Consider the following 26,608-nt stretch of genomic DNA (forward strand, 5'->3'; position numbering starts at 1 on the left):
AAAGTAGTAAATTCAGGAAAAACAAGAAAGTAACTACTATTCCAGTAAATGTGAAAACAGCTTTCATCCAGTCTCTCAGGAGACCACACACAGACAGCAAAGGTCACGATGCTCCGGAGCACCGGAGTGACTGCATGAGGCCACAGTCCATCAGCACTGGTCTTAAAATCAATGTGGAGCTGCCTTTCATCATTTCCTAGCTCCTATATTATGCTTTCCAGAATCGTATGTTTTCCTAGTTAACATAAAGGACTTTATATAAATCAATAAGACAACTGAAATCTACTGAAATGGGAGCTTTATATATAAAGACATTGGTGAAAAAAAGCATCTTCAGAGTATGACTTAACAGCTGCTATCTCTAAAATATCACATTATACTACATTTCAAAAAGAACTGAGAAAGAAAGGGGATATCAGATACAGAGAAAGCCAAGTAAAAGCCCTGGCTTCCCGACTCCGCTAAGTCAATTTGGGCAGACTGTCCAGTTTCATAAAGCCTTCTTTCCCCTGGGAACAGCACATGTTCTGCCTACTTGACACAGCTCTTAGCAGATATATACTGATACATCAGTAGTTTAACAGAGGTTTTCTTTCTTGTGATTCTGAAGTCAAACAACCATGAGGACGGTCCAATATTTAAAAGGTTCTTAGTGTCTTAGGATGTCAGAGCTGAAAGGTATCACAGAGGTTCTCTCAATTTAATGTCTCCTTTCAGTTAAGGCTAAAGGATGTCCAAGGTCAGCCAGATGGTGAGGGGCAGAGCTGGGAGTCCCTGCCTACTCTTCTCTTCTTCCAAAGAACAGTCTCCCATTTTCATATTTTTAGTTTTATATAATATGCTATAATCTTGGCTCCGCCAAGCTGTGTCTGTGTGATCTTGGGCAAGTTGCTTCATCTTTTATTTCTTGGTTTATTTGTGAAACACAGATAGTAGTAAAAGAGACATATCACAAGATCGCTGACTAAATAAATACATATTAAGCACTTAAACCAGTATACAAAGTATATGCTTAATATATGTTAACTATTATTGTTAAATATTTGGCATTAAATTATCAATGATTAAATCTCAGTAGAGATAGGCTGAAGCAAAATGAAGCCTTTACTGAATAAAGGGAAATTAATTAATGAATAAACTGCTGATGACCACTTACCTCTCTTTCCTGTTAAGGCAAACTGAATGGTATTTCCTCCAACTCCACAAAATGCGTCGACTACGGTGTCACACTGGAAGGACTGGCTGACCCTGCCGGCGATGTGCTCAGCGATCTTCTCGGGTGTAACGGAAAACCAGCCCTCTGCGAAGGGAGGGGGTTTCTGTTATGACATTCGGTGGCAAGAAGCCAAGGCAAACACAAACACAGCAAACATGATTATACACTAAATGCTTAAGAGAAAATACTCAGTTTCTCTTTTCAAAAAATTATGTATTATCTAGTTTGAAGGAAAAGGTCTAAGGATCTTGTTATAAAAGGGGCAGTATCATTCCCAGACCCAATTTCCACAGAAACAACCACCTCAATTCTTGCCTGATTCTTTTGCAATATCCCTCCAACAACTGAATGCAATTCTGATTTTTCTGGCTGAAGTATTAACAACTGACTACCTATCATGGAAAATGGAAAGTTAGCTATTTTAATTGACCAACTCCCCAAACGTCACCGAGGTTCCTAATTATTTAATTCCTGGAGGGGAAGCAGTGAACTGCATCTGTACGGGACACTTAGCAAAATCTGCACGTGTCTGAAGGGTCAGAAAAGCAAGGAAGTGACAGCAAGACTGCAGAGCTGTAGGCTCAGCAGAGCCTTCATCACTTTCAGAAATGAGGTCCCATGTCCGCTCCACAGAAAAAAATGACACTGCCCTCCTTCTTTCCCAAGAGAAGGAATTTACGTTTTTCAGAAAGATATTTCTCTGAACAAAATGATGCACCGATTTTCCTGTTCCCTTTCTTCATCAAAACTTTAAATGGCTCCTCATTGCTGGAAGAATAAAAACATAAACTCCTTTTATAGAATTAAAAGCTTTTCTCCAGTCTTATTTCCCCAACAAACTCTTATGTACTCTCCCTGATACAAAACATTTTACAAGTAATTTTAAGAGGCTCAGAGAAGCCCTGAAACTCCACACAGATCAATACCTCCTGATTTGGACAGTTAATAAAGACCAATGTTTAGGTATAGCCCCAGCATGAAAGCAAGCCTCAGTTTGCGCAACTGAGTTTAAGTTAGCTCTTCAAGGTCATGGTAGGAAAACTTGAAAAAGAATTCAAATTTTCCAGTGTTAATTCATCTACTTACATCTTTCTGCACATCAGATGTTCTGTTTAATAATCTATCAATTGCTTTTGCTATCTATCCTAAGATGCAAAAAATACAGATTAAACCCGAGTCTGAAGTTTAAAAAACACATATGTACCCAAATTGAGAGACACTGTAGAAAATAACTGGCAGCTGCTCTCTGGAAAATGTCAAAGTCCTAAAAGACAAAGCAGCTCAGGAACTATCCCAGATTAAGGGAAACTAAAGGAACATGAAAATAAATGTGATACCTGACCCTATACTGGAAGAAAAAGAATGCTATAAAGGACATGATTAGTATAATTGATGAAACTAGAGTACTGATTTGTTGATTATGATATTGTACCAATGTGAAATTTGTAACTTTATCATTGTGACATAAAAATATCAGTGTTCTTAGAAAATGCACACCAAAGCACTAAGGGGCAGGGGCCACTGGATCAGAAAACATACCTACATACATGCATACAGAGGATGACAAAGCAAATGTGGCAAAATGTTAAAAACAGCTCAATCTGAATAAAGGGGACATGAAAATTTCTTCCTATTCTTGCAACTTTTCTGTAAGTTTGAAATTATTTCAAAATGAAGTTAAAAATTACATATACACCTTACCTCTGTCTAATTTAATCCCGTCGTCAAAGCGAGAGAAGAGCCTGTATCTCTGGGCCCAGTACTTTGCCAGCCCGGGCACAGCAGTGATCTCAGCAGGCAGACCAATCCCCTTTCTGTTCTTGCTTTTCTTCTTCTTCTTCTTCTTCTTTTTATTTTCAGCTACAATAAAAAAACAGAAATAATACAGATGCTCACTATAGAAAGAGGAAGTCACAGGTGCATTTATCTAAAGCGTGGCCACGGCAAATAGCTACAGTTTGGGACTGTGCTCCAGCACACGTATGCAGCCACACGCCGGAGGGTGGAGGGCACCTGGAAACGCACTGGCTTCAGGTTATAGCCTCCATTTTGCCACTTCTTGGCTCCTTGAGCTTGGAAAAGTAACCCAGGCTCTCTAAGTTCCAATTTTTAATTCCTCAAAAAGAATGAATGAATGGGTAGCATTTTAGCTACTTACGTCACAGGATTGTTAGGAGATGTGGAGAGGTACTATTATAGGTATAAAAGTTATTACATAAGTGTTTCTTAGATAAAGTTGCTTTAGTGGGTGAATTATGGAAATTCAAGCATTTCCCTTCCCTTCTTTAACACAAAAGCTCCCAAGGGCTGATTAAGCCCTAACTCTCAGACACATCAATCCTCTGAACCTAGCCATGACTACGAGTCCTACAGCCTCTGAGAAATTGAAACAGGGGTCACTAGCTCCATTCAATGGAAAAGGATCTCATCCATTCACATTGACTTTTTCTTAGATAAATGATTTTTATTTGTTTGGTTATTTGGTTTCAGTTCTGAGCAGATTAGATGCAGCAACTTAGAAAGACAGGAATGCTGTCATACCCAAGTATGATGACAAGAATTGATGCTGACAAATAATAAACATTAAAGTAAACATTGAAACGGTCCTCAAACAAAGGACTGTGTCCTAATACGGTCATCTGATCAGTGCAAACAGCAAAAGGTGCCGTCAATAGCCAAGTGCAGTGAGTTCCTCAAGAGAGGAGACACTAAGATTTTGAGTCAAAAACTCCTTATTGTGCAAGACCATCCTGTACAGGACTTAACATTAAGTAATCTAAAGTACGAAATGCCAGAATCCCCCAGATCGACCTAACCCATCTTCCAAATACCCGAGATGGTGGTATCACCCCAGGTGAGAACACCAGCCTCGTGACAAGTGGTGCTTAGGGAGCTAGGGTAGGGTGGAAAAATGGGATTTAGAAATCACACAACTTGGTACCAAGTTCTAGCTTTGCCACTTACTGGCTGGGTGATGTCGGGCGAATTTCTTATTTTCTCTAAGCTTTACTTATTTATAGAACAGGGATGATTTCACCTATCTCAATGGGCTACTTTACAGATTAAAGGAGAATAAGGATTCTCATTTCAGAACTCTCCAAGTGCCACGTGAACATCAGTTGTACAACGGCAATAAAAATATTAAACTACCTTAAGTATGCTGTTTAGAAAGGCAAAGAAATATGTAATACAAAGATCACAGGTTTACACACACACACGGGAAAAAAAAATCAAGATTCAAATAAGGTATTTTGCTCAATACTAAATAAGAAAGCATCACAAGTATAATTGTTTCATTAGGGCAAGTCTGAAATAATTCATCAGTAAAAATGAATACTATGTCAAATGAAAATTCCTGCCTTATAAAAGCCATAATGTTCCACTGAGTATAACTATTATAAAATAAATTCAAATACTACAAAAGGGCATAAAGTGAAAATGCTACACTGTTCTTCATTCATCATAGCCAACTACTGTAAATACTTTTTTATGTCAATGTACCATCTAAAACACAAACATCACTACCAGCCACCATCACCACAAAAAAACAACAAGAACAAAACAATCATCCAAAAGAAAATCAGGGCAATACTAGATTTCAACAGGAATCAAAGGGACTGGCACCTTTAGCCCAGGGAACAGAGTGGTGGCGGCAGAGACCAGTCTTAATGGCACAGACGGAGGTGCTCAAACAGCTCCCCCTACTCTTTAGTCTTTTCTTTTATCATGCTTGCTCAGCCAAGGATGCTCTGGGTGCGAAACCACGGCCATCAGCACATTTACACTAAATACGCCTTCTTTCAACTTACGAATAAACAGCAGTGAATCCTTAGCTATAGATGATTCGTAAGTGATAACGAGGGAAAAACATATTTAAAACAAGGAACTGAAGTCCGTTAGCAAGCGGGAGCACATCTAGCCTCACCTTCGGCTTCTTCCTGAAGACGGTCTGGTGCAGCCTGGGCGGGGCAGTCCCCCTCATCTGGCACTGCTGCTGCTGTGCTGTCCCTGTCAGTTTTCTCTGTTCCCACTTCCCCAGCTGGAGACATGGCACGACGCTTTCCAGGCTCCGGCTCACTCGTCTCCGGTGGGTCATCCCCTTTTCCAACAGACACTTCTTGTTCCTCTGAACCACTGCTTGTGCACGTATCTTGCACATTGTTATGAGAAACTGCCTCCTGCGATGCTTCGTCGTCCATTGGTTCATTAACCCATTTTAGGAATTTTTCTACCTGAAATTTTAAGATGTTACAAGCATGAATTAATTCGCAATTACACAGAATATTTCCACCTGCTTTACCATTTGTGACTTGACAAGCTGTGTCACAGTATTAGCTCTGATAAGTACACTGTATCACACAAGCTAATGTGAATAAGTAATTCCAACCTAATTACACTTTGTTGTCTGGATGTACCATGACCTTATTAAAGAGCTCTTTAAAAGGAAAAAAAACACATCAGCTTAAACACAAGACTATGACCTTCCTGTTAGCAATTAACACTAAGAGGATAAAGCTCTACTGTGCCAGTAACTTTCCATTAAGTCTTCCAACAATATAACCGTAATATATATTACCATTACAAATGTACTTACCTGTTGTTGAGCCATTGCTTTTAGCTTTTCAAATTATACAGAATTTTCTGTAATGGCCCCAGCTATACAATCTATGTTGAATGGTACTCAGCATCGAAGATGAACTCTACAAAGATTTAGTGCCAATCTGTAAAAGCAGTGCTATCTTGAAAAGAATGCGAGCTGCCTTCTAGTGAAGCAGTAGAGCCAGTAAAATGATTCCAAGAACTAAGTTTCTTCTCTGAAATGTTAACAAGGCTCAAGGTCAGATGATACATACTTCCTTGCAACCTTCTGTGACAAGAATATGCTTCATAATAGATCTTCATGACCTTCCTAAGAGTCAGGAAGTGAGAACAAGAGTAACAGAAGATGGACATGGACCACGGCTCAGAATCTTCCTTTGAGGGGACTGTGCCTGTATATCAATGGGACGCCTAAGAACACAACAGTCACTTTAACTTTCTTCCTCAGCAATTACGCGGCAGTTATGTTTCTGCTCTTCAGCTACAGATGAATGTATGGGAATTATCACATCCAACACATTATAAAAAGGCCCGTCGGACTGACTGAACTGATACTGGGAAATTTGTTCCAGATATAACCAGGGCCACTAAAATATTAAAACATGACCAGTAACCAACCAATCTGAAATATAATAAAAATAAGACCAGCTATAAATTTGTAGCATGTTTTGGAAAAACGGTGACGTTAAGGAAGGATAACGTACGCTAAGGGTAAAACAAAGTCATCACGGGACCTGAGACTTTGTTCCATTGCTCTGTAGAGCTGCTGGAGAGGTGACAGATAGAAAATTCTGCTCACTGGATGGGGCTGTTTTCCTATAATGAAGAAGGATCACTCATCAAACCGAACAAAAGTAGTTCAAATTACTTTTGTTTTCCAGGTACACAGAAGGCAGGCACACCGAAGTCTAGAGAGGGGATGTAAATACCCCAGCTAACAATGTGAATCACTAAACTAGCCTTGAGGCTCGTGCCATTTGGATGAACTCGATAGTGCAAAGTCTGATCGATCAACTCTAGAAGACCTCAAGATTACGCCTTTCAATAAACGCTGCATCAGAAATTGGACTTCCAGGATCCCCCTTAGCCTGAAACAGACGAGCTGTTACGACACACAAGGCGATTCTACCTATTCATTGTTCCATACACTACTCCTATGTAGCTTTCAAAACATCCCCCTCTCATATCAGCCCCAATTACCCTTTTTTCAAATTTAGTTCACACAGGATAAGCCTTTAGGAAGCAAATGGAAAAGAATTTTAGGTACCTTTATATCTGGGTAGAAACAGGGTTCCTGTTTGCAAACAGAAACTTTAAGGAGTCAAAGGTCACAAAAATGAGACTCGATTTGTAAGTATAAAGCAAAGCTTATACACACCTTACTCAGAGTTTTGCTTTTCTTGAGAAGAGTTTTTCCTGGCTCCTCAGTGAAGAAGATGTGTTTGTGTTTCATATCGATCTGTCTTCTCATGTCCAAGTGCTTTGCCTTGTACTTGACATTCCTGTGCAGATACCTGACCCTCCGGTGACTGACATTTGAAATTCCACCATATCTGTGACCAAAGCAAAAGAAGTGGACTCAAACCTCAGGGTCTAAGAATCTGCTTCCTCATATGAAAGGAGAAGAAAACTAACAGTTTTCACTATTTTCCTATTAGCAGCCACTATTTTAATTTCATTTTTTTAAATTATGGAAATTATGAAATAAAGTGAAAAATGCAGAGGACTTTTTAAGGTCTAGCTTGTATGTTAATTCCCAAGTAAATGTGAAACACCAAAGGTGGGAATATCAACATATCTTACAGATAACAGAAAGGAGAAATTACATTATAAAATGTAATAAAAAAACCCAGCAGGAAACTATAACCCCAATGCATGCTGGGGAAATATAATTTTTTCTCACAGTGAGGTGATGCCAAAGCTCTTTTAACACGTATCTGGATATGTTCAAATTGTCTTAAAAGCGGCCACTAGATTCTTAAATCAATATGAACTAACCTAAGAAGCAAACCCCCCATTACTAAAATAATTAGAGAACCTGCTGATCTAACCATCTGAATTTTTCCAGTCCTAAAAGATATATGTCTGCTATGAAGCCTTCGCTGACTCTATTAAGCCTCACTAATTGCCTCTCTTACGGACTATTAGGGACCAACAGTGTAATATATAATTTAGCACTTATAAACAAACTCTGAACAGTTTGGTTTTAAACGTCAGTTGTTATCTTCTACCTATATTATAAACTTCTTTATAAAAAGCGTATCTTATCCTTCTCTTTTAAGTGAAATTGGGTGCTCTAAAATAGAAGAATAGTTAAATCCCAGGTAACAGAATAAATCTCTATGAGTATATACCAGCAAGAGCTACCTAAGTAATTTCTCAATAAAATTACATGTGGGTAGAAATAAATTCTGCCAGGGATTTAAATGTGGCAGTTATCAGGAAAACCCTTTATATTATTAACTTTTATGAACTCTAGCCTTAAATGACTATATGGCTGAAGTACACAGAAATGATTACAATTTTGTAGAATAAAAACATCAGATTGCTATGAAGTGCAACTGAGCTAATACATGTGAATATATCAAATGTACAGTGATAGCTCTACAATTCTTACTAGCAAGAGAGGTTAGTGTTTTAATTGTAACACCTCAAATGTTATGAAATACATCACCATTATTCGCTATCTGAATATCAGAGAGCTTTAGGATAGCTGAAGTGGTTAAGATTTCTGGACGACAATGGCATTTATGGAAAATTACTTTTGTCCTGAGCCGTGCTTGAATCCTAGAAGGGAACCGTCGACATCAAAGTCTGAATCTGGGTTTTCATTGATGTCCAGTTCATGGCTAAACAGATAAACAAAGCCAACAGTGGTAAGTCATTATCTCCAGAGCCCACCAGTTCAGGCAAGTATTAAAAGGTACATACAGTCAACCCATGCAGACTTTCCCACCACAACAATCAACCACAGGTCACAACCCAGGAAGACAGGAAGAAGAGTACTTGAATCAGGATTTTGCAAATGAGATAAATTCCCTAGCAGTGTCCGGGACACAGTAATAAGCGCTCAAATCTTAAACCACGTCAAGTAGTATCTCTATTCCTGAACAAATATAAATTTCCCCCTTTTCTTTCGGGAAAACACCAGTTAACCTGCAGCCTTAACTAATCTCCTAGGTGATATCTCTAGAGGTTTTCCTTAAAAACAAACAAGGAAACATTTGAGAAGTATCAACCCAACCAAGAAAATTACAAAAGAGAAAATATTGTTAAGAAGGTTGTGATATAAGTAACTCAGTAATCCCCACCTTTGGGGGATACCTTCTAGTGATCCCTACTACCTGGGCAACAGCAACAAATGCAAACGATGAGAAGTAACTCTTGCAAATTACGTTAAGCTCACTGAACGTTTATGGAGGACCCACAAGAACGTACAAGGGCCCAAGAATATCAGTGCACACAGAGCCTCTGCCTCTAGGGACTAGTAGGAACCAGAGGCGTTAACAAGCAACATATACCGTTTGGAAGGCACACGGCAGAGGCCCGCTTTTATGTACTAAGCTACTGAGCCTCTAACGCTTGCTGACACGTTCTGCACAGAGACGCAGTGTGAGACTTGCCTCCGCTTGAGTTTGCTTGGCTTCTGCTCAGGCGGATCTTCGCCACTCTCATCTCCATCAGTGCCGATGAGGCGTGGGCTGTCTTTGACTGTGTTTGCTTCTGATGACTCTTGTGAATCTAAAGAGGTAGAGGTACTGCAGTTGATTTCCGCCCTTGGTTTGACAACTCTTGTCATTTGCAAAGGCAATCAAAGTACGCCGGGGCCTCTCCTGCAATGAACTGATGCTAGACCACATCTATCTATTCCACGCATCCATGTGCAGAGTGTGCAGCTCGGTCTATTCAGGTCTAAAAGTTTCCATGACCTAACTACTTAGAAAGTGGACTACAGGGAATTCCCCGGTGGTCTAGTGGTTAAGACTCGGAGCTTTCATGCCTTCACTGCTGTGGTCCGGGTTCGATCCCTGGTTGGGGAATTAAGATCCCTCAAGCATTGAGGTGCGGCCAAAAAAAAAAAAAAAAAAGTGAACTATAAAACTACTTTTTCCTCACAGCTGTCTAAATCTATACAAATTAATCCACAAAGTTACCTCTGTGATAGCTGTTAGCTACCACATTTTGATGGGATTCTAATCTAAATGACTCTAAAAATGGCATGATCACATTTGATTAAAAATAACTTCTCTTTATTAAGAAGCAAATACATATAACTGCCTCTAATATAGCTCTTAAAGTAATAATGGAAGTAACAGAAAGACAAACACCACCATTTACAAAGAGTGATTATAACCTGCGGTGGCTCCGCTGAGGCACGTGTCTGTGTTCTGTATTCCTTCGGACTGGAGCCAGGTGGCTGGGTGGGACCAGAAGTGGAGAGGGGTCTACCCTGGAGACAGCGGGAGCTCTAGTGTGCAAGGACAGGCTATTTCAGGAGACCCCAGCCGCAAACAGTGGAACACGTACGTATGGGGAGATGCAGTGTATGCCTTACGTTTTGGTCTCAAGGAGGATCCAAAACAAATGAAAGCCTGGAATTCTCAAATTGATCCCGAGGGCGGTCACATTGGAGCCAACTGCAGAAACGTCTAATTACACACCTCACTACGGGAACACGCAACGGGAGCAGTCTATACACACGCCTGAGAAAACAGGCAACACGAAGGCAGAGACTGTGAGGTTTACTGTGTCTAACAAAGGAAGCTAAGGGACGTGATCAACAGGAGGGACAGGAAGCACTTACTGACCAACATACGCACTCCAAGGTTTCTGGTCAAAATAAGAACAGGACTTATCAAAAGACTAACATAAAATACCCACATTAAAAAAGGATGAAAATAACAGCAAAATAGAAAGGAATGAGAACGCCATACTGAAGTAAGTTCCATTGTAAGAGGACAGAGAAGCTCATTAGTAACTCTCTAAAGGACACTGTAGGATGAAGTAAGGTCAGTGACCTGAGAGGAGCAAAGCAAACCCACTTGTTAAGTAAAAAGCCGAAACCTTTTGCTTTATATATATGAATAAGGCTGAGAAGAAAGTTGCTATGAACCAGACTTTTCCAGCACCAAACATCAAGGATGCCAAGACAACAAGTCAGTGGGTTTCAGGAGTTCAGGTTATAAAAACGTCCTCCTCTCCCACTTTTCTGCTGCACCAGTTGATGGTCCCCTTCTCCTCACAAAAGCCTTCTTATCTGCCTACTCTAGCTTCTCCTAGCACACCTCTCACTGGCTTTCTTTAGTCCCGACAGTGGCACCAGTCTGCTCAACAATTATTTCTTAATCACTCAGGCAGGAGTCAACCAAGTTCCTCATCCTGGATATTTTATGAGAATCCTGAAATCAATCCGTTCAGTTACAAAATAATCTTATGCCCTGTTGAGACTCTCTATAGAGCAAGACTTCACTTGTCCGAACGAATTCCAGACACAACCCCCATTCAGATTTGCCTAACAGCAAATGTACGCTCACAGCTACTCTTTAGCACGTCTCCTATAAACTTAGTTGTTCCAGAGAAACTTGGACATTCCAAGCTCACTCTAAAACTAGATTTCTTAATGGATTTCCAAGTTGTAATTCACTGGCCACCAAGGTGCAAGAGGAACGAGTGATACTTTTGAGAACCCTATGCAAATATTCTTTTTACTTACATAAAAGGATAATAACTTGTGACATAAAAGTACGATGGATTAGATCATTTCACGATTACATAAAATGTAGCTGGCATTATTTAACTCTACCATAAAGGATTAGTGTTGGCTGTTTTGCTAAACAGACTAATTTTGGCAACCATTACTCAGCAGGATAAATCTTGGCCAATCTTACCCTGAGCTGGTTGGCTTGTGCTTCTGTTCCCAGACAAGCCGCTTTCCTTGGTTCCTCCATTACATGGTTCACTTTGGCCCGAAGCAGGGCATTCTCTTCTGCTGTTCACTTCACACTGATGTCCGTCACAACTCACAGAGGGATCTAATGGGCTCTGTTCTACTTCCTCTGAATTCAGGCTTATATTACTAAGTCCATCAAGAATTTCATTATGATCTTTATCACCTGAACTAGAGTTTTCGCTACCCACTGATGAAGATGCAGAAGAAAGTTCATCTGCTTTCGTGCGATTTTCGTCTTTCTTGTTGTCAACTTCTGTTTTAGACCCACAAGTATCTGTATCACAGCTTTGTGAAGCTTCAAAAGTCCAACCCTGAGCTTCCCAGTACTGAAACTGTTCCAAATAATACCAGTACAGCTGGCTATAATGCTGCTCCCATTCTGCCTTTGTATTAGGGACGTTCCAGGGCTCGGAGCACGGCGTCTGACCTGCATGCTTTTCTTGCCAGCTTTGCCACAGCAGTTCCCCCCCGTATTCCTTCCAGTACTTCTCCCAGAGCTCTGTAATTTCCAGCTTTGGAGGTAACGTATTTTCAGCAGGAAGATTCTCACCGTCAATGTCTTTTTTGGTTTGAAGTTCATACCTCCTGGTGTTCTCATTCTCAGATGAAGATGGATCATCTGAGGCCAAAATGTCACCTTCCTCACATTCTCGTCTCCAAGATTCTCGCTTAATTTCATCCAAGTACTTCTTCTGATGCTTTTTCTTTTTCTTTTTTCTTTTAACTTTGTTTCTAGTATTCATAGATGCCTACAAAGGTCAATAACTTGAATATAAATTACACTTCAGAAACTAGAAGAGGTAGAATCTAAATCTATTTTGACATTAAATTAAACAGAATACCCTCAACCCCCCAACCTGGGTTTCAGTTACACCAACAAGTGAATCTTACTATCTACGTTTCCAAGAGGAGGAACAACCACACACGGGACATATCACAACTTGCAGTTTTCGTTAACTTATAAATATGTATGTATATTTAAGAAGAGGTGAAGTGCCCTGATTCATGAATGCATTAGATTTGGGATAAAAAGATTCCACGTGATATTTTACGAAGAAAACTAAGAAACAGAAACAAGCAAAGTAAACTAATACTTACCTCAAAATTCTTATGTGCAGACACACTACCAAACTGCAGTGGCAGTCCCATGCTTCTCATGAGTTCAGCCTCAGAATCAAGTTCACTTTCATCTGGGCCTACGTCTTTGCTGTCACAGGACTCTGCAGCGCCCTGGGAACGACCGCCCTCTTCCTCTTCTGCAGCTTGCTCTCCTACACACAGCACTGTTACTTTAGCTTAGTTTCAGAGAAAATTTAGACGCAGCTTTCATCACCCTCATCTTAATGAAAAGGAACCTGAGACCCAAAGTTATTACATGACTTGCACGAAGTAAAGGTGTGTCAATGTGAGTTTTTAAGGGGAAGAAAAATAAAAGGAAAAACAAAGGAACTGATGGGAATATGGACTTGTGAGAAAACAGCCAACTAAGAACCAAGAACAAGCCCTAGTCTGGCTCTGCTGGCCGCTGTCCACCCAACTGCTCCCTCAGCTCCCTCCGCGGAGCACCTCCTCTCGCTGGGTACTGGGCACAGTACTGAGGACACACGAGGGAACACAGCAGGGCAGCCCCGGGGAAAATGTCTACATTTCCGCATTCCCCATCTGCAGCACTGCTGCACTCGATCAGTGGATTTAAAATGATGACCCGTGGAGTTATTTTAGGAGCTATTAACACGGGAGATGAGAGGTAGGTCTTCAGGCCCTCCACAGGTACTTCAGTCATGACTGGATTTACACCCTGGGACTCTGTGGGGAAGTTCATTTAATGAAAACGTTCTGCTGTTAAAAGTCTGAAATCCACTGAACTGGAAGATCCTTTCAAGCTCTCTGATTGTAGGTCTTAGAGAAAACCTGCTTTATCATAACAAAACAAGTTTTACTTTATCCTAATGTGGTATCTAAAAGTAGATCATACCACTAATTGGCCAAATGCCATCCAAATGCTCTATTTTAAAATGGGAGACGAACACTTTATATATTAGCATACTCAACTAGGGCTGAGCTGCACTCCAGCTACATGATCTTAGGCAACAGAACAGGGAATCTTCCCACTGCAAAGATGGAGACTGAGAAAAAGAGATCTTAAGTGCACAAATTCTATTAAAAGAAAGAGGGGAAAAAGACACCTATCTAAATAATGAAGGCGATTCCACTGAATGAACTTGGGAAAGCTCAGCAGAGAGCAGAGCAGGGAATATGAATCGGCTCACCTTGGTGCCCCTCTCGTGGTGTGTATGTGTTCCTATGTTAGGTGGGGCCCCAGGGTCTAGAGAAATCTTATTTGTACAATGTAACACTGAAATGCAACCAAACGTTTCATCCAGTGTGTAAGTGAAGACGTAGAGATTTGCTCCACCATTGTGAGAGGCGGGGGTCTTCGAGGGTAACGTGACACGGTACTTGTGCTGATTTTAGCCTACACCTTGGGCCGCAGTTTTCCCCGTGTCCGGAGAAACATGAAAGATCTGCGTGGAAAGGACAAATGGGGCCCGGAGAGGGAAGTCTGACAGAGACCAAGATGGTTTTCAGGTAACTAGGTGAGGCTCAAAGCGTAGGTTATTTGGGAAAGTTAATCCAGATTGTGGCCTCTTTACTTCAGCCAAAAGGCTGTGGCTGTTCACTTGGAGTTTATCCTGAATGGTTTACATATAAAACTGTTGAAGTATTTAAGCGAGGAGGCCGTTAGCACGGGGTGGCTCTGATACCTCGGTGGCCTCCCCGAACAAGCCAAAACCTAAGCCAGGGCCAGGGAACTCCGACCTGAGGAGACGGGGCTTAACCGCCACACACGAGCAGCCCAGAAAGCTCTCCCAAGTAAGGCAGCTGCACAAACTACGGCCAGGCAAGTGATTTCCTTGCTTTGCTCCCGCCTCTCCTCTGTACAGTACCATGGTTAGTTTTAGCAAAAAAAGGGCTATGTAGCTTCATACTGTATTACCTGAACTGTTGCCATCGTCTTTAACGTAGTAGCCTTTTAATCCCAAATTGCACAATTTCCGATCTCTGTGAAGCAAATTAAACAGTCAATATTGAAAAAAATTAAACTATAAACTTAGTGAAAAAACAAGCTTAAGGCAGCATAGATTAATAAAAAGGTTAAAAAACAGAAAAGCTATCTGCTAATACATTCTTCTTATCTGTAATATAGAGGTAATGATACATACCTCACAGGGTTCTAATAAGGACTGACTGCACACATAAAGCATTGGGTATATATCACATGCAAAGCACGCAATAATGATAACTACTAATTTATTAAAATTAAGTGGCAGCTCTGGATACTGGGGAAAGAATCTGATCCTCCTTGTGATATACAAACAGTGAAATATTCTCTCAATTTGCTGTAGAAAGTGAGCATAAACGTGAAAAGATTTATCTTACACCTTTAGACACGCAGACCCTAGTCCATTTGCAAATAGGCCAAATTATCCACTGCCTAGTAGATAAGATATTCATGGTCTGAGCTAAGGTTGTTTTGGGGACTAACATAAAATTAAGTTCTTATTTTATTAAACCGAAACATAAATCGAAATAAAACAATTCAGTCTCAGAGTTTTAAAAAGTGAATAGTTGAACTTTTCTTTACGTATCTACTTCTAAATTTTTTCTTTACTAAGATAAGAATTTCATAAGCAAAATAAACCTAACAGAACACTTAAAATAAAGGGAAGGGGGGGAATTTTGCTATTATCTTCCTACCGGTAAATTAAGCTGTAATAAACTCCACCATAACTGCCATAACAAGGCCATCTGCAAGTAATAGCTACTACCACTCTTCTAATGGGAGCAACAACAAATTGAACAAAACAAAATTCTTGTGTACTTGATATATCTCATATCCCCCATTTATTTATCTTTTGACACTTTATAAAACGTAACATAGGTGGTGACTTAGCAGGACAGTGAACGGGGGAGGGGATGAAGTGCAGATGTGCTCTGGCAGCATGCCCACGGACCCCCAGCAACTTGAAGCCTGGGGCGTGGGGGCAGCCACAGAAGGGCATCGACGGTGTGCCCGCTAGTGCCCAAGGGTATGGGCATGAAGGTGTCAGATGGAGAAGAGGGTCAATATGGTTGCAAGATTGGTTACACCGAGCAAATAAGTAAATGCACTGAGGATAATGACAGCCAAGATTCTCCAACACACACCTTTGTGTATGTACGTGAAATGCGCTTGTAGCCTGCCTAGCTGTGTCTGCCCAGGGTGGAGAAGCACTGAACACCCAGCAGCAATGAGCACAACGATGACCCAAGTCTTAGTTTCTAAACACTGCTCTCCACTCAAAGGGACCAGGGCACCTTGGAGAAATGGCACGTCCATGCTGGAGCGCAGGCTGTAAAATTATATTATTGTGCCGGAAGGTTAGGAAGGGCTCAAAGAATGCCAGGGACCCATCGAAAGGATTCAGGAGTCAGTTCAAGGGGCTCCCACCGGCCATCTGAGACGAAAGGAACACCAAAATAAATGATGATAGTAACAATATATCCATTAATAAATTAACAGTCCAGAGTCCATGTTAATAGAAATAGGGGAGTGAACAAACAACGGGGAGAGAAGGGAAAGTGCTCCACAGAGAACGCTAACTGACAAACGTAGGAGTGACGGACACACTGAACTGCTCTTTGGGAACCTCCGAGGTAGCTGGCTCAGACAGGAACCGGGCTACTCTTCGTTGCAGTGCGTGGGCTTCTCATTGCGGTGGCTTCTCTTGTTGCGGAGCACGGGCTCTAGGCGCGCGGGCTTCATGAGTTGTGGCTCACGGGCTCTAGAGCGCAGGCTCAGTAGTTGTGGCACACGGGCTTAGCTGCTCCGCGGCATGTGGGATCTTCCCGGACCAGGGCTCGAACCCGTGTCCCCTGCATTGGCAGGCGGACTCTCAACCACTGCGCCCCCAGGGAAGTCCTGTAATAGTTATTATTTATTTTTTTCTTTTTTGCGGTACGCGGGCCTCTCACTGTTGTGGCCTCTCCTGTTGCAGAGCATAGGCTCCGGACGCGCAGGCTCAGCGGCCATGGCTCACGGGCCCAGCCGCTCCACGGCATGTGGGATCTTCCCGGACCGGGGCACGAACCTGTGTCCCCTGCATCGGCAGGCGGACTCCCAACCACTGCGCCACCAGGGAAGCCCTGTAATGGTTATTTTTAACAGCCCTATAACACTGTAATTATATGTCCACTTCATATAGACAGTGTATAGAAAATTAAGTGTGTAGATGAGACAGAATTATTACTCCAATTATTGAACTCATAAGGCAGTATGTTAATGTAATGTCCTCAGAAAATAAAAATTAGTTACAATATTATGTTCTATTTCCTGCCTTTGAGGGGAGGTATGAAAATAATCTCTTAATTACTGAGCAGTTATTTGGCACCTATGCTAAAGCTCACTTTCTGTTTTCTGCTACATGGTACTGAACTTTCAGTTTAATAATCTATTTGAAGTTGGCCAACAATCAAATGTATTGTTCTTAGAGTTTGGAAACAGACTTTTTCCCTACCTAGAAAATCAGGGTTATACTCACGAGTCTCTGAGCTTCCAGCATGTCTCCCACTCCCAAGGACTTTTCAGTGACTACTGGTGACAATTCTACGACTGTATCTCCAAGATCTTTTTGTTCTAAAGGGTTATACTTTGAGCAGTAACTGATCTAAAGGAAAAGACCAAGCCATTCTTTTCTCTTTATCTATTTTGAACTTAGAAGGTAGTTTAAAAAAGTGAAGTAGAGCTTCCAAGTTTTAAGAAAGGTATGAAATTATCTGTGATGAAAAGAATGCACATTTTAGCTCAAAAAGACTAAATGCAACGTAACTGGTGATTTATATGGTAATTGAATTATTTTTGTTGTTGTTTTTGGCTGCGCGATCTTAGTTCCCCGACCAGGGATTGAACCCAGCGCCGGCAGTGGAAGTGTTGAGTCTGAGTTCCACTGGACTGTCAGGGAACTCCCAATTGTGTTTTAAATAAAGCGGCTTTAATTGAAATCCAGTTGCATATTGTTTTCCACAGGTAAGGTATTTTTCTCAACTTTTTATAACTTATATTCCCTCCCGTTTTCTTTTTTGGGAAGGAGACTTCATGAAGACGGCACCAAGACTCAAATGGGCTGCAGGCTAAGAACTAAGGATGTGCCTTGGCTGGTATGTACACAAGATTCGTTCTAGGCCCGCACATCACTGCTACTAGAGGCATCTTCAGAGATGCAAATCTGAACTTGCCCTCTACAAAGTCCTGCATGTCTAGACCCTGCGTATCTCACCAACCCTATCTTCTATTTTTCTTTCCCAGTCATTTTGTTTCCCTTTCACAGGCTTTCTTTTGCTCCCTTGAGGCTTTTTACAGAGTTCTGCTTGGATGGGAATGCTTCCGCCCACTCAAACATATCCCGGTTTATTTCCACTCACCTTTTGGGCCACTTTTCAAATGCTACTTTCTCTAAGAAATCTCTGTGATCCATGGCAAAAGGGTTGGGTTTTTGCTATAAGAGCACCTGGCACTTCTCTCCCATCTTGTACTTACAACTATAATTAACCAAATAATTACGTACCTGGCTGTCTTAATATTGATCACCTTTGCTAGAAAGTAAACTAAGGATGTAGGGATGGGCTGTGCCAGATACCCCAGTGCTAACCAGTACCTACCATGACGGAGCACAAAGAAAATTCGCTGAATGAACACACGCCTGCATGAATACAGAGACGACAGTATGTTCCTTTGTTTTTTGGCTGAGCCCCGTGTCTTGCGAGATCTTAGTTCCCTGACCGGGGATCGAACCCCCTGCAGTGGAAGCGCAGAGTCCTAACTCCTGGACGGCCAGGGAAGTCCCCAGACGACAATATTTTTTCATTAAATTTAATACAGCGCTTAATTTTTTTTCCGGATTAATTTGCCGATTACTCCACAAAAACACATGGCGAATAGTAAGAATTCCTTCCAACTTAAATTCTGTCTTAATTCTATAATTCTAAATAAACTATGTTAAAAGTACCACATAAAATTCAGTTCCACAAGTTGGATCTAACAATAAGCCAGTGAGAGGATTAGGATAGATATACCCGTTTCAGAGATTAAAAAAAAAAAAGGATTAAGTGGCGGAACTCACACACCTAATATATGTATATATATTTTTTAAGAAATCCCTAAAATCCAATTCTTGAGTCAGTGCTTTCCTACCCACTAACTGTCTGCCACGCAGCGCAATTTGTAGCCGAAACAAGTATTTTCCAAAAATAAGCACGGCTCAAAAACTGATGTGATTATAGTTAAATCTTTTCTCCCGGGTAATGAGAAGTTCTATTTATGTGCATTTGTGCTTTAATAAACCTTAAGGTTTAAAAAAAGATGTTAACTAGAAACGTTACTCATCTTCAAACCTCCGCCCTGTGCTATCACATCCCAGATCGCTTTCATTTCACTTCCCCGCAGCTTGTGACCGTCCCCTCAGTTGACGAGTGTAAAATGACAAACACGGGCCACCACATTCTCTCCTAACAGCCCGCAGAGCAGACTTACTCCATCACTTCAGGGCCGTGGGCGAGCACGCCGTAAAGCCCGAGGACGGTTCTTCCTTTCTCTCAGGCACCACTGTACCCGACGGTCGGACACTCTGGCCCCGATCCCGGGGATCAATCGCCACCCCAACCCCTACAGGTCAGGAAGCCGAGAGGCCCGCGTGCGACTTACTCCACAAACGCCCTGGAGCAGAGGCAGAGGATGCAGGAGTCCTCCCGCAGGTCTTCAAGGAAGAGACACATCTCCGCCACGGAGCTCCACTTCTCGCAGTACATCGTAGCGCCTCAGAGGAGGCGGCCACGCGGCAGATTGCGCGGGAAGGCCTCCCGGCCGCTGTTCGGCTGCTGGGGACCGAGGGCAGGACTGGAGGCGCGCCCGGCTGCAGAGGAGGGACGGACCCACGAGCACTCCACCCCGGAGCACGAGAGAAGCCGCAGACGGAAGTGGTTCCGGGGGTGGGGACACAGGAAGGGACGGGGCGACGGGCGGTGTCACATTCAACGCTGCTCGGGCTGCAGCCGGCGCTTGGCTTTTTCCTTCCGGGTCTCTCGGGGAGAACGGCTGTTCGAGTGCCTCTGCTTCCCCGAGTGAGCCACCGAGGAGCTCCCGCCGCTGCTGCAGGGTGAGGGCGAGCCGAGCCCCCTCTGCTTGCTGCCCGAGGTGCGTCGTCCCCGCCTGGGCCTCCCCGCGCTCCTCGGCGCCCTGCCAGCCTCGGGGGCCGGGGCGCCGCGGCCGCGCGGAGTCCCCGGCCTCCTGCAGGACTCGGGCTTCGGTTCCCCAGAGTGGCCGGGAGGGAAGGCCCTGCCTGGGTCACAGCGAGCCCATTCACCTCGGCCCGCATCTCCCCTCGAGCCCCAAACACTGCAGTTCGGCGGGTGCGGCCTCCATTTGGGTCGGGGCCAGGTGCCTTCCCCCGTCCCTGCAGATCCCTGGGCTTCCCGGGGCCGCTCTGATAGGGAGGCGAATGGAGCCCACTGTGTGAAGCCGAAGGTGGTCGTGGGGAGGGGGTCGCGTCCACACCCTTCAGTCCCGGCGGGGGTCCTGGTCGATGCCCCTTTATACCACCTGTGTGACCCGGGCGGGCCACGGAACCCTCCTGGGCCTCGCTGTGAGCATCTGTAAATAGGAATGATTCGTAGGACCTGCTTCCTCGGACTGCTGGAAGGACCGAAGTGGGTATCCAACCTCTCACCTGTGCTGGTCATAGTCCGGGTAGGTCCATACTCTGGAGGCGCCTGGCACTGTTTCGGTCTCCGGAGTCTGCAGCCTGTGAAACAGGGCTCAGCCCTCCAGCTGCTGATGATATACGAAGGATACATGTGCACAAACCAGGATGTCGAAAACGGGAGCAGCGCTGCTGGATTTGAAAACAGCAATCAGTGTTTGGTGCGTGGCATTGGTTGAGATCGCCCAGGCAGTTTCCTCTTGAAGCACGTTCAAACTTGAAGGTTGTCGGGGCACTTAGGACTTTGCTTGTGCGATGGATGCTGGAGTTGGTTTGGCGTTCCTTTAGAATATGTAAGAGCTAAGATAAAATCCAGACGTTTATAATGGCCCCTAATATTTTGGCCGCATTTACTGGTGAGTGGAAGTAGAAGGTTCATGTTCAAATGAAATGTTTATTCCCGCATCCTTGCTGCTGCCTTACTCATGTTAGTGACTCAGAAAGATAAGACTGCTGCACAGTTACACCAGTATGGTTGTGTTAACATTTGGGGATGAGGCTAGTTAAGAAAATAAGGGTGGAACAATAATTATGAAACAGAGTGGAAGATTCTAGCTAGGAGTCGAAGGACATTCTAGGATTGAAAAAAAAAAAACAACAACATAAAAAACCACCTCGAAAGGTAATTCATCTCAGAACCTAGAGTTCGAAGCTTGAAATCCAAAAGATATTGCTTTAGAGATAAAATGGTTGAGTTTGCCAGATATCATAACTGAAATATTAAACTTCATTTTCATTGATGGTTTGAAGTAGAGTGTACTCACTAAAACGGAGTACAAAAGCCCTGTTGAACCATTATTAAATCTGCACAAAGGAAAATGGAAAATTAATTTGGATTTCAGTGAGTATTTCTTGTAATTGGCATTTTCAGCGCATCCTCAATGTGGCTCACATACTAAAAGTAAGAAATGAATCTGCTGCCATACATGGTGCTAAAAGTACCAGTAATGGTTAAAAAAAAAAAGGAATAGATTTATTTCCTTAAGTTTTTGTAGAAAACAAAACAAAAAAATACTGTTTTATTAGTTTTTGAAATATTCTGATTTTAAACATCTATAAAGTTAGTTATTGTAAATGTTCCTTGCCATCAATATCAACATGCTGATATTTCAGCTTGTCAACTTTTTCTTACAAGTTACATGAATTCCAGATGGGAAAATATGTGATGCATAGGACTGTTTCACTGGAGATTTTTTGGGGGGGAGGGGTTAGGAAATAACCTAGAATTTTGGTAACTAAAATATTATATCTCCCCCAAAACATCTTTTAAGAATTATAGTTTTTATTGGATTAAAATACAGTGGTAGAGAGTCACATACAGCCTATGGTAAATTGGAGGGGAAGAAGAGCCAGGCAGAAGTAGAGGGAAGATAGAAATTGCAATCTTAATATTTTCAGCCTTTCTGTTAGAGAGAGAGAGAGAGAGAGAGAGACTTGAAGTATAATGAAAATCAGAGTAGGAAGTAGGAGGACTGGGTTTTAATTTTGGCTCTTGGTTTTTCACTGAATTAATTTAGTAACTGGGTAAGTCAACTTGGCTTTCTATTTTTAACTTTTCCACAAAATTAAGAGGTTGTATTCATTGAGTTCTAAGGCCATTTTCCCATTTTATCATAAGTAAGTATTTTATCAATTCAAAAGCTTGTTATTTAAATTCCTTTGATAGTTCTCTAGTGACAGATTTTAGGACACTGTCTTGGTCCACATTTTTGTCCAAAATTTGGATGAAAAGAGTTTACATCCATCTGTATTTAGTTAGCCAGCATTGGTTAGGTGGCTAGTGTGTGCTAGGCATAGTATTCTAACTGCTTTTACATATGTTTTCTCATAACCATCTATTTAGTGACATATCCCCCGTGTTTAGAATAGTGCCGAGCACAAACTACATACTTGTTTGATAAATATTTATTGAGTAAATGAATTAAAAACCGAGTGATGTAAGTCTTGTTGGGGCATCTTCTTTTTTATACACTGTATTCTATCCCCTCTGGCCTAGGCCTCAACAGTAATCTCCCTTGCATCTTCCATTTCTCGTTCTCTCATTGATACATCATCACTGGTGTTAAAAGCTGCTGTATTTTTGTTCATCGTAAGACAACAAACTTGATCCACATTCCTTTCTGGATACCCACCTGTTTTTCTGTTCCTTTTTGCAACAGTAATTCTCTGAAGAGTTGTCCGTATTTGCTATTTCCAATTCATTCCCTCCCATTCTTTCTTGAACTTTCTCCACCTGACTTTTATCCCCACTCTATCAAAACCGGTCTTATCAGGGCTTGTCGGTGCCTCTGGGTTGTAAAATCCAAGGATCAATGATCTTTATCTTACTTGACCTCCGAGTGTCCCATGAAACAGCTGAGGACTCCTTTCCTGAAACACTTTCTTACCTTGACGTCCAAGATGCCACGCCCGGAAGGAGAATGCTGGTTCCTCATTGGCTTCCCAGCTTCTAAAATGTTGAATGCCCCAAGGCTCAGTCTTGGAAACTTTTTTATTTTATATTCACTCCCTAAAGGGACCTTCTTTAGTTGTACGGTTTTCAATACTGGTCTATATGTCACCGAATCTCGGGTATACTTCTTTAGCCCTGACCTTCCTGCTAAACTCTGCTTGTGTCCAGCTGCCTTCTGACCATCTCCACGTGGATGTCCAGTAGAATCTTAACGTGTTCAGACCTGAATTCCTGATGGCCAGGAATTCCTGGGGTGTCTAAACCTGTTCTCTGGCAAGTCCATCCTCTCACAAGCAGGCTAACGATGATGATGATGATGAGAGTAACACTTGTTTAGTGCCTTTATGGTGGGAGGCACTCTTCTGAGCTTTTTTCACGACAGTCTCATTAGGAAGGTACTGTTGTTATTCTCATTTTATAGAGGGAGAAACTGATGTTACATAACTTGTCTGGGTCACACAGTAAGTGGCAGAGCCTCCCAGGATACAAACCCATGTTGCCTGGACACCGTGAGGCCATATCGGACTTCTCTCGCTCACGTTCTACATGCATTCACCAGCATATACTGTTGGCTTTATCCTCAGAATACATCCAGAAGCTGATCATGTCTTACAGCCCGCACGCTGGCACACCTGTTCATCACTCATCTCAGTGACTGCAATAACTTCCTGTTTGCTCCCTGTGCAATGTATTCTCAACACAGCAGTCATTAGAACCCACCCTTCTGGTGCCTTTTCCATCTCACTTAGGTGAAAGCTGGCCCACAGAGTTCTGCAGTGCTCCCCACTTCTGACTGCCCCACCCCCCGACCCGCCCCTCTTCCTCAACCCAACTGCTTTGCTGACCCCTCCAAGTGCACATCCTTTGTACTCACCGTTCTTTCAGCTGGAATTCTCTTCCAAATGCCCGCACGGTTTGCTTCCTCACGTCCTCAGGTCTTTGCTCAAACATCCTTTTAGAGAAGCCTTCCCAGACCACGCTGTATAACGTAGCAGCCTTCTCCTTACCCCCTTGCCTGAGGGATGTTGTCTCCATGGCGTCTCCATCATCTAATGTAGTATATCTAAGTCCTACTGTTATCCCAGTTTTATAGATCTTAGCAAACCCGGGCGCAGGTGGGTTACTCTACCTGCTCCGCTCCATATTGGATAAGCAGAGTCAGTCACAGGGCGTGACCCGAGTGGTGAAAGGTTACGGAACCAGGTCCCAGGAGTGGATGAAAGGACTAATAAGGATTCTGACTAGAAAAGAGGATTTTGTAGCTTTGTGATAGCTGTCCTAAAACTTAAGAGTTTGTCTAATGGAAGAGTTTCAATGGTACAGAACTAGGTCTATGGGGAAAATTCCAGGGAAGTAAGTGTAAGGAAGGTCTTTTTAGCATTTCGATGAACGGTTCTGATGGTGGAAAGGGCACCTTTTGAGTTTTCTGTTCTGGAAGGTTTTAAATCAAAATCTGGGTTGATCATTTTTGGAGGAGGTCGTTGCGTGCAGCACTTGGACGCTGTTAGCAGACGGCAGGATCCTGTGAGGGGTCCGCATAGCCTCTGTCCCTGGGTGTCTGCCTCTGCACTGTCCCTCTCCCCTCTACTGTGTGTGTAATAAATCAGAACATAACTATGGACAAGAGGTATAGTTCTTTTACCAATTTGGGTGGGGCGAGGTACTAAAGAAGGTTTTAAAACCACAAGATTTTACAATCCTATTAAAAATTGGAAATGAAACTAGATTTTTTTTTTAAAGATTTTTTGACGTGGACCATTTTTAAAGTCTTTATTGAATTTGTAACAATATTGCTTCTGTTTTATGTTTTGGTGTTTTGGCTGCCAGGCATGTGGGATCTTAGCTCCCTGACCAGGGATTGAACCTGCACCCCCTGCTTTAGTAGGCGAAGTCTTAACCACTGGACCGCCAGGGAAGTCCTGAGACTAGATTATTGGGACAATTGTATGAAGCAGTAAGGGTCAGATCACCAAAATGATTGGTTTTCAGGCCTGGGAAGAGCTTCTTTTAACATATTTGAGAGGCTATCATAAATTTTAATGTATTACTATTTGAAAGCTCTTTCTGTTGATATGTAATTCATCGTAATATTCACCATTTAAAAATGTGCAACTCAGTGGTTTTTAGTATATTCACAAGGTCGTACAACCATCACTACCATCCAATTCCGGAACATTTTCATTATCCCCAGAAGGCACCTCTGTTTCCATTGGGAGTCACTTCTCATTGCCCCCAGCCCCAGCCTCTGGCAGCCACTAACCTTTCTGTCTGTGTGGATTAGCCTGTGCTGGGTATTTCATGTAAATGGAATCATACAAGGTGTGGCCTTCAGTATCTGACTTTTTTTTACTTAGTATAATGTTTTCAGGGTTCATGCATATTGCAGTATGAACTAGTACTTCATTTCTTTTTGTGCCTGAATAATATTCTGTTTTCTGGGTATAGCATATTTTTATCCATCCGTGGATGGGCATTTGGGTTGTCCATTTCTTGGCTATTATGAATAATGCTGCTGTCAACACTTGTATGCAGATATCTGTGTGAATATATGTTTTCAGTTCTCTTGGGTGTATACCTAGGACTAGAATTACTGGGTCAAATGGTAACTCCGTGTTTAGCTTTTTGAGGACTGATTTCCATGGTGACTGCACCATTTTATATTCCCAGCAGCAATGTATGAAGGTTCTAATTTCTCCATATTATCAACAACACTTGTTATTTTCCTTTTTTTTTTTTGAATAGAGCCATCCTTGTGAGGAAAGCTCTCATTTTAAAAAGTAGTAAGTTTTGCTCTGTTGCACACTAAATGATCAAACACTGGTAAATTTTAGCAGTTTGCCTCTTTAGATGGATTGATTAAAATGCGATGTAAGTAAAACACAGGTTGTGGGCTTAATGTGTGCTGTGTCCACCTTCTGTTACCGTAACAGGCCCAGGTTTCTCACAGATAAATGCTATTGGTTACAAGGAAACTGGACTAAATCCTCTAACGCTGGAAGAACAAGTCAATTCTGTGCCCTGCTAACATGCTAGTTATCAGCAAGATAATCTTGGCTTCAAGACAACATGTAATTGCTCTTGTACATCTGTCTCTCCCTCTCCCTCCATCCCTTTCTTTCATTTTTTCATTTCCTGCCTCATCCTCAAAGGACTTGAGATGATTTTCATTAAGTTTATATGGTATGGAATAATGATAAAATATCTCTAAGGGTAGAATCAGAAGCAGAGAAAATAGTGATGGAAGCAGGAAATCTTCTGTAGGAGAACATGATCATGAGGCTGATGCAACCGCACCATCGAATATCATGTCTGACCATCAGCTCGTTATCTGGCAATGACTAAAAAGAGACAGAGTCTGTTACACATCTTAACTTCATACTTTTTCTCTGAAGAAGCGAAGTTTCTAGAGCTGTGAATTTAAAAAGTGTCTCAGGTGGGGCTTTATAGTGTGGAACTAAAACAGTATATAGAGGTGTCCTCACTAAAAGCACTGGTAGTGTGAGTATAATTTTTAATTGTGATACACTAGTATAGGGCTGTAAGCATAATTGTCACACATTGGTGAAAGTGTCTTGCCATTTATTTTATGGAAATTC

At 42.2% G+C, this 26,608-nt stretch overlaps 2 protein-coding genes across 7 annotated transcripts in view; one reads left to right on the forward strand and one right to left on the reverse strand.

Annotated features, from left to right (window-relative positions):
* Positions 1–19,726, reverse strand: part of TGS1 (trimethylguanosine synthase 1) — a 37,087-nt gene extending 17,361 nt beyond the window's left edge. The window contains exons 1-10 of the mRNA XM_027128075.1: positions 19,507–19,726; positions 14,764–14,828; positions 12,864–13,036; positions 11,704–12,514; positions 9,439–9,556; positions 8,578–8,664; positions 7,194–7,368; positions 5,142–5,448; positions 2,918–3,076; positions 1,157–1,300 (exon numbers count right to left, since the gene is read on the reverse strand). Of these exons, the coding sequence (XP_026983876.1) occupies positions 1,157–1,300; positions 2,918–3,076; positions 5,142–5,448; positions 7,194–7,368; positions 8,578–8,664; positions 9,439–9,556; positions 11,704–12,514; positions 12,864–13,036; positions 14,764–14,828; positions 19,507–19,610 (2,143 nt within the window). The 5' untranslated portion in view covers positions 19,611–19,726. The remainder of the gene's footprint in view (positions 1–1,156; positions 1,301–2,917; positions 3,077–5,141; positions 5,449–7,193; positions 7,369–8,577; positions 8,665–9,438; positions 9,557–11,703; positions 12,515–12,863; positions 13,037–14,763; positions 14,829–19,506) is intronic.
* A 154-nt stretch (positions 19,727–19,880) lies between these two features.
* Positions 19,881–26,608, forward strand: part of TMEM68 (transmembrane protein 68) — a 33,523-nt gene continuing 26,795 nt past the window's right edge. For 2 of the 6 annotated variants that reach the window (XM_027128076.1, XM_027128082.1), the window contains exon 1: positions 19,886–19,995. The gene's annotated coding sequence lies outside the window, so the exon portion shown is untranslated. The other 4 variants (XM_027128078.1, XM_027128080.1, XM_027128079.1 and 1 more) reach the window with 4 other exon arrangements.

Source organism: Aethalodelphis obliquidens, unplaced genomic scaffold (genome assembly GCF_003676395.1).
Source record: "Aethalodelphis obliquidens isolate GAN/ISIS:26980383/991018 unplaced genomic scaffold, ASM367639v1 scaffold33, whole genome shotgun sequence".
NCBI classification, from domain to species: domain Eukaryota; kingdom Metazoa; phylum Chordata; class Mammalia; order Artiodactyla; family Delphinidae; genus Aethalodelphis; species Aethalodelphis obliquidens.